The sequence below is a fragment of the Mus musculus genome, chromosome 5, assembly GCF_000001635.26.
Source record: "Mus musculus strain C57BL/6J chromosome 5, GRCm38.p6 C57BL/6J".
Taxonomy (NCBI): domain Eukaryota; kingdom Metazoa; phylum Chordata; class Mammalia; order Rodentia; family Muridae; genus Mus; species Mus musculus.
This window is the reverse complement of record NC_000071.6, coordinates 96,627,835-96,641,803: the sequence shown is the minus strand read 5'-3', so window position 1 is coordinate 96,641,803 and position 13,969 is coordinate 96,627,835. Positions and strand designations below refer to the sequence as shown.

The window sequence follows — 13,969 nt, the reverse complement described above, 5'->3', positions numbered from 1 at the left end:
CCACAAGTGGAGATGAACCAAGGCTACTATCTTGACTGCTGGCGTGCTCTCGTACAGTTCTCCCTGCTGGAGTATACTCCTATGCCTCCCTGCCTTTCCCACATAAAGTCTGACCCACTTGCAACCCCCTCTCCTGGAATCCACCAGTGGTGCTTTTCGTGATATTGTCCTGATTTGTCTTAAACCCTAAAAAGGTTCTGGTCAGCATTTCCACAAATCTTGTTTCTCTACCTCCTTCTCTTCCACTTTTGTCTAGAAACCCTGGATCCCCTTTATATAACCACCAGCTTTCTTATCTCTAGCTCTGACTCATCCTTCTGCCTTGCCTTCCAGAAAGGCTTTCTGGGCTCTTCATTCTAGAACACTTTCCCAGGTATATCCTTTTATAGCACCCTCGGGATATCTTTGGTCTCCACAGACACATCCATACACATGTATGTGCACATATTAAAACATATGCAGACACATGTACCACCCAGAAATAAAACAGATCCCAAAAGCTGTGGATTCCCTTGAAGAAAGTTGATATCTGTATTCAAAAAATAGTTGTTATAATTCTGATTTGGGTTCATCTAATATCCCTAGTAAGATATTACAAAGATCAAGACATAAGGTTTTATTTGACCAGTATTTTTTAAAACAACTCTAAAGAAAATAATGGCTCATGGCATTTTAATGTGCCACATTTATACCAATATAGAAAATATGTCCAGTTATGTCTTACAATTAAAGCAATAAGAATTCAGTTTTTTAAATAGAGGAAATAAACCAAAAGTAAGCCAGTGAAATGGGCAGAACTGGCAGAACTTAAGAAAGGTCATACACACAAGTTACACAGTTATACAGACTGAGCATGTGGACTCATGTGTTTAGGAGTGTGTGTGTGTGTGTGTGTGTGTGTGTGTGTACATGAATCTTAACTGGAGGTGCAAAGATATACATACACCATATGTATGTAAAAACAATGAATTAAAAAAAAGAGCTCATGAATTTGAAAGAGCGCAAAGATGGGTATACGAATGGTTTAGAGGAAGGAAAGGGAAGGGGAAATTAGATAATTTCCCCCCCCCCCCCACTCCCCTACCCACCCACTCCCACTTTTTGGCCCTGGCGTTCCCCTGTACTGAGGCATATAAAGTTTGCAAGACCAAGGGGCCTCTCTTTCCAGTGATGGCCGACTAGGCCATCTTCTGCTACATACGCAGCTAGAGACACGAGCTCTGGGGGTACTGGTTAGTTCATATTGTTGTTAGATAGTTTTATTATAGTCTCAAAAATAGATAATTACAAAAAGAAAAGTCATATTTTTACACTCTTAAACCAACTGAACTCACACAGAAAGAGGGCAGTACTTTGCATAGCAGTCCCTACAGGCAAACCTCCTGAGCTAAATTTGGTCAGCCAAAGGTTTGATGTCAATTAAAACTGTAGTATGGTTACTAAAGATGCTGCCCATACATGCTTAAACTGAGAGGCCTCTGTTCATTTAAATACCCCCCCCCCGGGCCTTCCTCCTTGACAAGGGGCTGCACAGTGAGATCCAACCGCTTGGGCTCACTCCCTAGTCCTGATATCAGAGGATCGGGTGTGGCGCCCTTCCATTTGTGCCCATGCTCCTTAATCTTTCTCTCCATTCTCTCATTCCTCCTGAAGACCTGAATGTGCAATTTAGCTCCCTTAGTGACTACAAAAAGAGGAGATTCATGATGAGCACTTGGAATCTCCAGAGGGCTTTGTGGACTACATAGAAGGAAGCAGCCCTTTCACAGTGAGGAGCAAGTGGAACCATCTCTGCATCAACCTTGTCCTCTTCTTCCTTTCCAGGCAATCAGCAAACGGCTGCGTCTGTCCATCACATGATAGTCCCACACACGCCACTGCCTCTTAAGTCTTCAGCTTCCCTCACCTGCCAGAGGTGTGTGGCTAGCTGCTCTTTTACTATAAGGTGCATTCTGATGCAGCCATGCTAGTGGGCCCTCACTGGGAGAAAAAGAGGCAATTCTTGGAGGCTGAGCTAGTTATCTTAGAAATCATTAAGAGGAGCAGAGGTATATTACCAGTGTCCTTCATAAATGATTGAGGGATCTTATAGCATGTGGAAGCACGTGGAACTCAGTCTCTTAATATGCAATCCAACTTGGGCCTAAGAAATGCCCAGGACCTCTGCCTTCCCACTCCACTGGCTCCAGCTTTTCCCAGAACAAAGTCCAAAAAATGACTTAATCACAAACTCTGGAAGGCAAACGTGAACAAGGGAGAGGGCTTATTCTTTTCTTTCTTTCTCCATAAAGATTTTCTAGAGCCAATCAGAAAGAACACCTCAACAGGGGAACTGACTTTTTCCCCTCACCTGTCCCGGCTCTGGGTACAAGGGTGGCTCAGGAATCCCTGGAGCTCTCCTATAGTTGCTAAGTAGGGTGGGTCAAGTACCACCCAGTTTATTTTTTTCAAAGTTCTTACCTCTTCTGGTTACTCTTAAATTCCAGAGCTAAGAGAGTGCACTTCCTAAATACTTGTGAAATCCGAATTTGTACGTTTCATATTCCTGAATTTCTTTAGTAGCATATTGATCGATGCCTCCCATAGCACTGGTTATAATTCCTCAACAGCTCTTTACTGTACAGTTTCTAGAACTGGCACGCTATAATAGGCTCTAATGGTGAGCGCCACAAAGGGCATAACTGATGGTTTGTGTGTGTGTGTGTTTCACACAATAGAGATTTGGCCCAATTTAGGGGCTCATTTTAGTCAGTTATAGAAAAGAGGAAAACTTAAAGTCGAGAGTTAGGGGAGTCTTCATTCAATGGAAACACTCCAAGAAATGCTATTTACACAGCAGCACAGCAGTTTTTTGCCTGGCCTACCCCGTAGCAATGTGAAGGCTTCCCCCAGGAGAAGGACGGAGATGCAGCCAGCTTTTGTCATGTATTCTTCATTTGAGGGATTCTGTTTAGTTCTTTGGATTTCTATTTCTGCGATTCTGAGGCTGCGAGGATCCTCATAAATCTATGTTCTTATTTCTCCACCATCAAATACACTTGCTCTTCAATAGAAAAGCAAGCGCTTCCTTCGTGCCTCTGCTGCATTATAGAATGTGCCAGTTCTGGCGGACAGCTGATATATGCCACGCTGAGCTTTTGTTACAAATGTGAGGAAATCTCCCCATTACTTCAAAAGAAGTTTCTATCTCCAGGACTTCAACAGATGATGCAAAATCCTGGGTTTTATATAACTTTGCTACAAATTGCAAATGCTCATACACAAATCAGTGAACTAGCAAGGGCATCTTCTTTATCCTGTCTGTATCTATACAAGTATCTTTCATTCAGGGGTTAGCTTTTCATTCCGGATGGGTTTGGTAACAGTAGCTACTCTATGGTGAATGAAACCTCACTCTCTGCTAGGTCTGTGTTAAGTGCTGTAGTTGCTGGATGTAGCTACTGCTGTATTTCCCCTACCATGGTTTGGATGAGGCTCGACTTCCATCGGCCATTTGGTACTCAGCTGGCCATCTTTCTGGAAGGTTGTGGAAGGTTGAGGAGATGGTGCCTCACAGAGTAAGTGGATCACGGAGGGTGGCCCTTGAGGCTTTACGGCTTAGCCACACTTCCCATTCACTCTCTGCTTCCTGGGTGTGGATGCTATGCAAGCAGCCAGGCTTCTGTGTCTGCCACCATGACTTGGCTACCTGTTACACATCTTCCCCTCCTGAGGGTCTGTATCCCTCTGGAACTATAAGCCTAAAGAAGCCCTGTCTCTTCATGTTGCTTTTGCTAATGTATTTTTACCACAGCAACAAGGAAGGACAAAGACATTCCCCCATAATAGAAAGACACTGTTGTCAAGCGTGGCTTGTTTAAGGCCATAATGCTACTAAGTGACATTAGCACTTAAACTTCTAGAACCCCCCCCAGCTCTACAGACACCCCAAAGCCACCAGCCAACAATGCCTTCAACATGAGACTTCCTACAACATAAAATTGAAGTATCACTACTGTATTTGTTCACTGTGATTTCTGAAGCTATAACTAATATTTAAGGGGTTATTTATATTTTATTTCATGTATATAGTGCTTTCTTACATGTGTGTATAAACAATACATGTGTACAGTGCCCATGGAGGCCAAAATGTGACATCTAATCTTCTGAAAACGAAGTAAGAGATGGTGGTAAGCCCCCATGTGTGTGCTAGGAACCCAACCTATGTCCTCAGCAAGAACAGCAGAACAGTTTGTCCCTGCAGAGCCAGCCCTCTGGATGTATGACAGCTTTTTGAGTGTCTTTTAGAGATAAAAGTGACGTGAGCCACCTCAGCCTTCACCTGTGAGGGATGCCTAATTGTTTTCCAGATTAGTCCTTTCTCTAATTTATCCAGGCTCTTTATGCCTCATCCGGTGTCGTTAATTATAGCCATACTTGTTTGAGATGGCATTTACACATGTAACTCTTGTACAGGAAAAAAACAAAACAACTAGATTCTTGGGAAGAAGCAGACATATTTAAATGTGACATCCTGCACGCTGTCAGTATCAACAGATAAACGTAGAAGATAAAGTAAGTCTACGGATGGGTCTTGTCCATGGACTGTGCACCAGCATGGACTCTTTTCTCTGCTCAGGATCAAGCGACCAGATTGTTAGGATAACCATAAAGATGAAACCGACCAGCACTTTTGTTTGAGATAATGGGAGGGCAGAAGGTAAAAGAGTCAGCTAAGACTACACGGCTACTACTTAGAAAGACAAGCACCTCCAACAGGGGCTGCTATCTTAGCCAGTCTACTAATGGCACCCACACTGCCTTTGAAGGTTAGCTTTCTTTCTCATATTAACCAAAGGCCGTTGGAGGAGAAGGTGGAGTAAGAACTTCACATTTTTTTCCAAAGGCCCAGAGAAGCAGGAGGGGAGACAGTCCATTAAACTTACGCTGGCAAACTTGGTTATCATCCAGGTAATGCCCAGGGAAGCAGGCGGTGCTACAGGTACCAATGTGGGTCAGAACCAGACCAGTGTCACAAGAGGAGCAGGAGAAAGGTCCTCCATTCTGGCAGCTTCTGCAGGAGGAATGGCATGCTAGAGAGGGAAAAGTGACATGAGTAAAAACTGTGAGCCCAGATATTCTCCTTGTGATGCTTATGCTAACCTGCCATGATCTAGACTCACGTAGGAGACAAACATCTGGATATGCTTGTGCAGGGATAGATTAGATTAACTGAGAATGGACAATGTACCCCAAATGTAGGTAACACCAGTCCATGGGCTGAGGCCCTGGGCTGACTACAAAGGGGACTGGAAGCTTAGCACAAGTACTCATTTCTCTCTGCCTCCCAACTGCAGATGCAGTGTAACCAGATGCCTGAGGCTCAGGTCACTCTGAATTTCCAGGTATTACACCAGAGCCAGAAGAAAATCACTAAGGTACCCCCAAAGCAACATGTGGAAAAGAAGACCCCAAACAGGGTATGGGGCCAGGCTGCAGCCCTGCTAGAGGCATCTAGCCTCCTTTGTCTCAGAGACACCAAAGTCTTCTCTGATATTAAAAGGACTTGATCAGCAGCCCCTCTCCCACCACCCCGAGTCCAGCACTTACTCACTTTTACAAGTGCCTCTCTCTTTATAGTGTCCAGGAGGGCATTCTGGCACACAGTGATCTCCAAGCAGCAGGTGGCGGGCATGCTGACACTTTAGGCAGATACTACCAGTGTCTTGGAGATTGGCCACACAGTGCTGGCACAAAGGATGGCAGTCTGGAAGGGGAAGAGAGAGAGAAACAAGCACGGATGTTCATGAGCTGAAGTCTTTTCTGTACACCACATGGCAAAGGGGGTTCAATTACCACAGCTGCCATTCAGCCATCCAGAGAGGAGCCCAGAGGCAGCACCCTAGCAAAGGAGAGGCAGGGGACTTGTACAAACCGTGGGCTTGAGGTTCGTGGTTAATGGTTTAAGTAAATGTTAGCCCCAGCACAGCAATTGAGTTCTCATTTCTTTCCAACAGAACGACCTTCAAGTCCTAGAGCTTTGTGTGATAGATACTTGACATGGGAGAGAGAGATGTTGGACCAACAGAAACAGCAAGACCATTATGTGTAACTTCTCCCCCAGATCAAGAGCCCTCGAGGGCTGTGTGTCCCCACCGCGGGGGCAGGCTCTTGAGCCTGTCACGGGACTCCTCCGCATGGCCTCCAGAGCTGGCCCTCCATAGTCAGCCTTTGAAATAGGGAATGGGAGCTTAGCGGGTAATTGGACTGGGTTGCGTGCTCATTTTAGTCTTTAACTGAAGATAGAATTATAACAAAAGCTGTGCGTGGAAAAGAATCATTTTCACGACCTGATGGATGGTTCTCGGCAGCTCTGTCATACCAGCTGTGATTAAAGCCATAAAACAAATTATCTTGTGCAGCCAGCGCGGTCTTGTCCTCACTTATACAAGAGTCATCCTTTGATACAGAGCTCAATTGGGTTCAGCTTCCACTGAGGCCTAAACACTCCCTCCGCTCTGCCTTCAAGTGGTAATTACCCTCAAAGCCTCATTCATCACCCTTCATCTCCATGGCAGAAGGAACGTGGGGATCCTGAATCACCCGGGGAATGAACACAGCTGAGGGGCAGGCAGGAAGAAAGGACTCTGGTTTTAGGGCCGATCCACCATCCCCTGTGGGACTCAAAGCACTTTGTACCTGTTCCTACCCTATCAGAGCTCAGATGTCTTGTTTCATCTCCTGACATTATAGGTCAAGATAGTAATCTGGGCCACATTTGCTCTTTTAAAAAAAAAGGCCAGGTCAGCTATACAGATTGCATCCATGATCTGCAAAATGCCCTTCACAGGCTTGTGCATTTGCACGTTCAGTTGATGATACTTTGGGGGTTGTGGAGCCTTCAGGAAGTAGGACTTAGCTGGAGGAAGTGGTTTGCTGAGGTTGAGGGAAGTAGGCCCTATGGTTGCAGTTCAGTCTAGCTTTTAGCCTCATTTCATCTGATTACCCGGATGTGAACAAGCCTTCAGCCTCTCCTACTATCTACTATGGTGTTTTCTCCACCTTGATGAATGGTGTCCCTAAAACTGCAAGCCAAAGTAAAACCCTTCCTCCCTTGACTTGCTTCTTTATGAGATCTGTGGTCAGAGAAAAAAGTAACTAACACACTGCTCTGTTTCCTTCCCTTCCTAACACCTTCCCTTGATGTATTCTGTTCCAGCTGCCAAGATTCTTTGTCTTGAAAAGGTCTCTTGGAGGACTCTAAGTAACAAAATGGACTGGGTTCTTCCTTATCCTATCAGAAATCCCACAATATGTAGCACTTCTTACTAACCTGACTCCTTGAAGCTCTCTCTCCTCTTAGCACAGTTTATCCCAGACTTACATTGGTTGAGTCCTCTTTCTCTGCGGCCAATAGACAGGTAAATATAGGAGTTCATCACACTCCTTTTGATGGCTACTCTGTAGTGCCAACTTGAGATCTAGAGCCATACCTCTGGGATGGTCTAGGGCAGTGGTTCTCAACTTTCTTAACCCTCGACCCTTTAAGACAATCTCTCTTGTTCTGGTGAGTTCCAAACATAAAATTTGTTGCTATTTCATAATAATAATTCTAATTTGCTACTGTTATGAATCAGTATTTTCCAATGGTCTTGGGTGAAGCCTAGGAAAGGTTCATACGACACCCAAAGGGGTCGGAACCCCAGAACTGCTGGTCCAGGCGGTGTTTCTAGAATGGTTTAAATGCAGAGAGAAGACTCATCTTGAATGTGGGCAGCACCATGCAAATGGGCTGGAATTATGATCTCAATAAAACCCAGAGAAGCTAGCTGACTACCATCATTCCTCTTTCTTTGTCCCTTGCTTAGAGACATCTTTGCCATCTGATATCTCACATTTTTGTTGCCATATCATCTCCCACAGAGCTTTCCCTACCATGCCTTTCTTTGGTATGACATCAGTGTTCTCCTGAGCTACAATCCAAAATAAACCCTTTCACCCATAAGTTTCTTCTTTCAGGTATCTGATCACAGTAAGGAGTAACTAATAACCAAGTCTGTAGAAGCCTCAAACCAAACATGGCTGGCTTTGTGCATACAGACACCAGAAACCAGTGGAGAGGGCTCAAGGGAGTGGGGCTGCAATCACTCAGGGCCTCTGCTTGCTTCCATAGCTCCTTGTTAAAACAGGCATAAGAAGGCATCCATCAATCCCAAGACAGATCACATGGCATGATAGAGGGAATGCCCAGAGGCAAAGAAGAAATCAGTAAATGACATCTGAAAGTATAAAAGTCAGCCATGAGTTGCCCAGATGTCACATTTATCCAAGTTAGATTACAGCTCTGCCTACACAGGAGATTGTAACTATTTCAGTTTGAAAAGTTGCACTTTCTGACTCTTTTTGTTCGCTGCCTATATTTATTCTATTGTTCAAAAAGATACACAGAATACCCAAGCCGATGGATAACTTCATTCCAAAACCACATCTGAGGGAGTTCCTATATTAGTCCCTTCACCCAACCCTTCCTTCCTGTTCCTGTCAAACACTAGCTCCAACAAAACACCACTTAAATAAATATGCAGTAGAATCCTGCTGTGAATCACAGTTGGTTGACTGATTTTTATTAAACCAAGGAAAAAAAGAGTAATAAATTTCTAAAATCTAGGAAACAGCTTTCTTTTTTTTTCCAGAAGCTTGAAGTCAGAATCTTTTTGGGGATAATTCCTTGCGAGACCTCAGAATGACAGATGAACCAGGGAAGAAGGCAGATACCAGAGCAACAAGGGCCTGAGGATCAATATGTGTGTTCTGACTTCCATCCAGAGAAGCACAGTACCCTAGGACAGATACAGAGCTCACAATGACAGGCTACAAGTGGCCAGTCCCACTGGGCACCACCTGTGAGCAGGCTTGAGGCTCCAGCCTGAGAGCTGCAGTCATCTACATAAAAGAGGGTCTCTGAAGTGTTCAAAAGAGATTTGGGGACTTTATTTCTCTCACAGCAAAGCAATCTACAGAACAAGATATAAAAAACAATTTTTCAATGTATAATAAAAAACAAACCACCTTAGGAATGCTTCCCAGAGATCAAGACTGCTAACGGTGACTTTTTTTTTCTTCTTTTCAATGTATTTGCCACACAGCCTTTCACATGTAGATTTTTACAGATGAGATTGTATGAAATGTGGACATGCAGCACATTATGCTCAGCCCTGCCATCATGTCTACATGCCATTAGGGGCATTCTCTCAACACTATTTTTAAGGACTACATGACATCACAGCTTTAAGTGAAGGAACAAACAGAAAAGGTCGTATTTATTATGGAAGTGGACATTGTCTTCACTTTTCTACTTAAGGCTAGAATGAAAACCTTTGTGCACAAATCACTGTCTGCATTCCTGATCATTTTCAAAGAACAACCTTAAAAGGCATAACTTAATAATATCATTACAGCTTGGCTCTGTGGCCTCCTAACACGCATTAGGTAGTGTCTCAACTACCACAATACAAACTCTTCTGAAGAGGGAGTCTGCACATCCCTCTCTGTCCCCCTGATAAATGAGGAAACCGAGATGGAGCGCTTAGTTCATGGGCTCCCACATGCCAGACCTGGATGAACACACACCTCTACCACTGCAGGCATGAAACACAGTGTGTCGCAAATTCTTTTCTAGAAAATTCATATCATTTTGTGTTTCTGTGAGACATTTGAGTCTGTTTTATCATAACTTTGTCAGTACTACAAATATATACATATATATTTTTACACGTGTGTGTGCGCGCGTGTGCGCACGTATGCACACACACACACACACACACACACACACACACACACACACACACACAGCCCAGTGGTTAAGAGAACAGGCTGAGTTCAAGTCCCAGCACCCATAGGGCAGCTTATGACCATCAATAATGGGATCTGATGTTGTCTTCCGGTGTGCAAGCATACATGCAGGCAAAGCTCTAACACAAGCACAAGGAATCTCATGACAGTGAGTGGCAGTGTTGAGGTCTACCTTGAGAAGGAAGAAGAACATATCTGATGTCTGACCAGAAATGACATTTTGAAAAATGTTAGTCTCTCGCAACTGCTTTAATATAGATACCTAGCTAAATTTGGATCGATTCAATTGTATGTATCAGGTAATTCCTATGTGGTTTCTGGATGAAATAAGAGGATTATTGAATAAAAACACTAGAAGGGACAGAGTGATGGTCAGTGGGTGGAAATGTTTGCTACTAAGCCTGACAACTTGAATTCAAGCCCAGGGACTCACTTCTTAGAAGGAACTAAGTCTCACAAATTGTCTTCTGACCTCAATGTTCATGTAACACACCTGCCTATGGACACACACATATAAGTAAGTAAATATGATCCTCTTTCAAGTCTTGGCTCCAGGTTGGCATAAAAAGGAAACAAGAGTTATGCCCAAAAGGATCTCAGCCACACACTGCCAGTTAGCTGCACGAACTCCACTCTGTGCGTGCCTGAGAATACAGCTATGAAGACATTCTTCCTTCAGACTATACGGAAACCTCTGCCTCCAGGGACATTTCTGAAGAAAGTGCCTTTAATGTTTCTGTGCCCCCCAAGCTCCATTACTGTGTGTGCTCTGCTGTTCCTAGCATGAAGATCGGGGATCGACCGCATGAAACTTGAAAGACCAAAACCGCCATGTGCTTTAGACCTGCTTGTGTTGCCTGCTGACCTCCACCATAGCCTGTGTAAACAGTTGGTTTTACAAGAACAGAGAAAAAATATCTGGGAAAACTAAAAATATAATAAAAACTACAATTTAAAATAAATATTCAAGTAAGTGCAATAAAAATCTAGAACTACAAGGGAAGCTTGGAGCATCTGGAGGCCCCTGAAAAGGTTTTTGAAGAGTGTACCCCTATTTTTCAAAACTCCACTTCAACCTAGGAGGAAAAGGATTCCGTGTGTGTGTGTGTGTGTGTGTGTGTGTGTGTGACATATGCAACTTTCTTGTTGGTTAAAGTCTGAGCTAATGAAGACAGAAATATCCCCAGGGTCAGCCAAATGTGTCCATTATACAATCCAAACAAATTTAAAGGTAGCAGTAGTCCCATCTCCAGCCCCTGCAGGAGATGACTGTGTAAAATGGTCACTTCATGTATTCCATCCCAGGCATTCTAAGAACTGATCTGATTTGGAGGAGACTCTTGATTCTCCTTGGTAGGTGGCAACCAGCTGACAAAGAGTGATTCTGACTCTCACTGTACACATACTGTGTTAATAGACCCTACCAGAAAGGATGGCCTGAAAATGCTAATATCCTTAGAAAGATCAACAAACCGCAGAATGCATTCCCCTGCAATGTTCCTCATCCCCCTTCCTACCTGTGTTTGTGACCTATCTAAAGCAGTTCCTCGGGACACCCCAGCAGCTGCCTCTCAATCTTTACTGGTACTGCAGCTACTAAAATAGGGACCTGAACTTTCAACCGACCAATCTGACAGCCTTCGTGAGGATTTCCATCCTATCCTAAAGCTGTCTCGGCAGGAAGACATCCACAGCTCACCTTCCTGCCTACGAGCAAAGTCGAGGAAAATGACCTCAAATACGCATAAGTGATGTGTTATACACACACACACACACACACACACACGAATTGCTTACACAATGAGTGTCTCTTGCTGGAAGCTGCCTTTCAGGTTCCTCCCACTGCCAGTCAGTAAGTAAATTCTTCCTTGTCACCACTGCAATTACAGTGCAGGGACTTTAAATAGAACACTCATTAAGGCTGACAAGGAGTTCAGTGAGCCTGGAGATACATGTATGCCCAGCCTGCTACAGATCACTGGGGAATACTGAGCACGTGTGTGGTGCGGAGCCGGCAGATGGGGGTTCCAGTTGTTTGTGTACGTACCACCTTGTTAATAAACAGCGGATTCACACTCTAAGCAAGCAAATTAATGAACATATTACAGGGAAGTCGGGAGACAGAGAACTAGCTCCAGATAAAATAAATACATTTCTTGTTTTAAGCACTAGAAGATTCTGTTTGTTTTCTAAATAGACACAGTATGCAGACATGCTCAAAATTTAAACAAATCAAAAATTAATATTTGAACTCAGCAGCTGCAACATCGTCCAATATGTCACCATGCAGCTGCGAGGAAATTGCGTGTGGTCAACGCTGCGTGATGTCTTCTCCAAATCGGAGGCTCTGCTTCAAAGATCAGTGAGGATTACCCACGTTCACGATGGATGGCGGTACACACTGACGAAATGACGTATTTCTCATCTTTGGAACAAAGACAAGAAAACCTGAAGATGTTCAAGTCAACGTCTGCTATTAAAGAAATGGTCTGAATGTCCGATTTCATGGGGAAGTGACTCTTTTAGCTGATAAATAATGATCTATAAAGACAAATTTAGACATACAGGGAGATTTTTAATATTATCCTACCAGTTGATTAGGTTCTTAATGTTAACTACAGTCAATGCATTTGCAAGTAGTTAAACTAATGGACACTTACAACTCTTCTCTAGCAGGTAAAAGATAGATGATGTCATGCAAAAACTCCAGGCCTTTTCTAAGTGTAGGATTCAGTACTGTAAACCTGGTCCAGAGCCTGTGGCTGGGCGGGTCATGCGCCATAGTGCAGAGCCTATGAGGACTATTTTGCCAAATGATCTTCTTCAACTGCCTTCTAAATACCCTGTTGAATCCATAGATGTGTGGTGTGCCCAGTCAGAGGTGCTTCTTACTGTAGGGAGTGGTGATAAACTCATGACTGAAAGTCCTGAGACTACTTGATAGTGCAGTGCTCAGCTCAGTGTGGAATAAACATATCACCCCCTTCAACAATTTGCTGAGCATCATGGAAGAGGGAGTGGAAAGAGTGTGGGGCCAGAGGATGGAAAGATGCAATGCACAACAGAAAGACATCTTCTCAACAAGACAGAGCTGCATTCATGAATATAGTGCAGCTGTCGTTATCGCTACAAATTTGGCAGGAGCCTGGGCCCCTCATCATTTTGTCATGCATGTGGGGTACATGAGGCTTTACCCCTTCCTGGAGGACTACGGGTACTTAAAGGCTGTTGGGGGAACAGGTGTCACTCCTTCACTGCTGTAGTCACTGATAGATGTTTTTGCTCCTACTCAGGCTGGGAGAGGAACACTAACTAAACCCAGTGTACCACACATTGAAAGAAAGCCATGAAGTAGGAGAGGACTTGAGAAGGAGGTTCTGGCAGGAAGAGGAGTCTGGGAGAGAAGAGTAAGGGCAGGAAGCTTGAAAATGGCATGGAAAGCTTGTACAAATGCATGGAAAACAAAAGGAAGATGATGGGATTTGAACTCTGACTCCACCGTTAGGAGCTCAGGGTTCAACTTGTGAAATCAGCACAAAAGAAATTAAGACAACCCATGAATGGAAGAAGAGAAAGTATTCCAGTCCTTTGCCTTTTATTATTACTTTGGGCTCAACCCTCCCAAAAGTGCTTAAAATCATCCCCCCCCCAGAGTCAAATTAGTACAAAAGCCATAAAACAAACAAAGCAAAACCAATGGACAAAACAAGCAAATAGAACTTCCTTATCCAGTGCCTTTGGCTACTGCTTTAGTGTTAAAGAACCTTGCGACAGATTGACCTTAAGTTGACAGGACAGTGGTTTCTACCCAGCATTGACCAACTTACTATTGAGAAGGCTGCTACAGGGGCCAAGGGATTGTTGTGAAGACTGAGGTAGCTGGATAAAGTGACTGGCAACGCCACAGTTCTCAGATGGCAGTGGGGGTGGGGGGAAGCTCTTGTTGCAAGTGCCATGGGTACGGCCTGGGGCCTTCGCACTGTGAATCCAACTTGTGTTGCATTTGATTAATCTCCAGACTCTCTTCTGTTGGTGCTTACAGCAAGTCAGCTAGCATGAGACCATGAGGAAAGTGCTACAGGAAGCAGAATGGGAGTGGGGCATCACCTGGAGATGCTCATGACAGGATGATGAGCAA

At 44.1% G+C, this 13,969-nt stretch overlaps 1 protein-coding gene across 4 annotated transcripts in view; it reads right to left on the bottom strand.

Moving 5' to 3' along the window:
- Fras1 (Fraser extracellular matrix complex subunit 1) overlaps positions 1-13,969 on the bottom strand; it is a 410,957-nt gene that overhangs the window by 142,930 nt on the left and 254,058 nt on the right. For 3 of the 4 annotated variants that reach the window (XM_006534873.4, NM_175473.3, XM_017320847.2), the window contains 2 exons: positions 5,594-5,746; positions 4,926-5,072 (listed from right to left, as the gene is read on the bottom strand). In XM_006534873.4, the coding sequence (XP_006534936.1) occupies positions 4,926-5,072; positions 5,594-5,746 (300 nt within the window). Of the gene's footprint in view, positions 1-4,925; positions 5,073-5,589; positions 5,747-13,969 lie in introns of all 4 variants that reach the window. The other variant, XM_017320846.1, reaches the window with a different exon arrangement.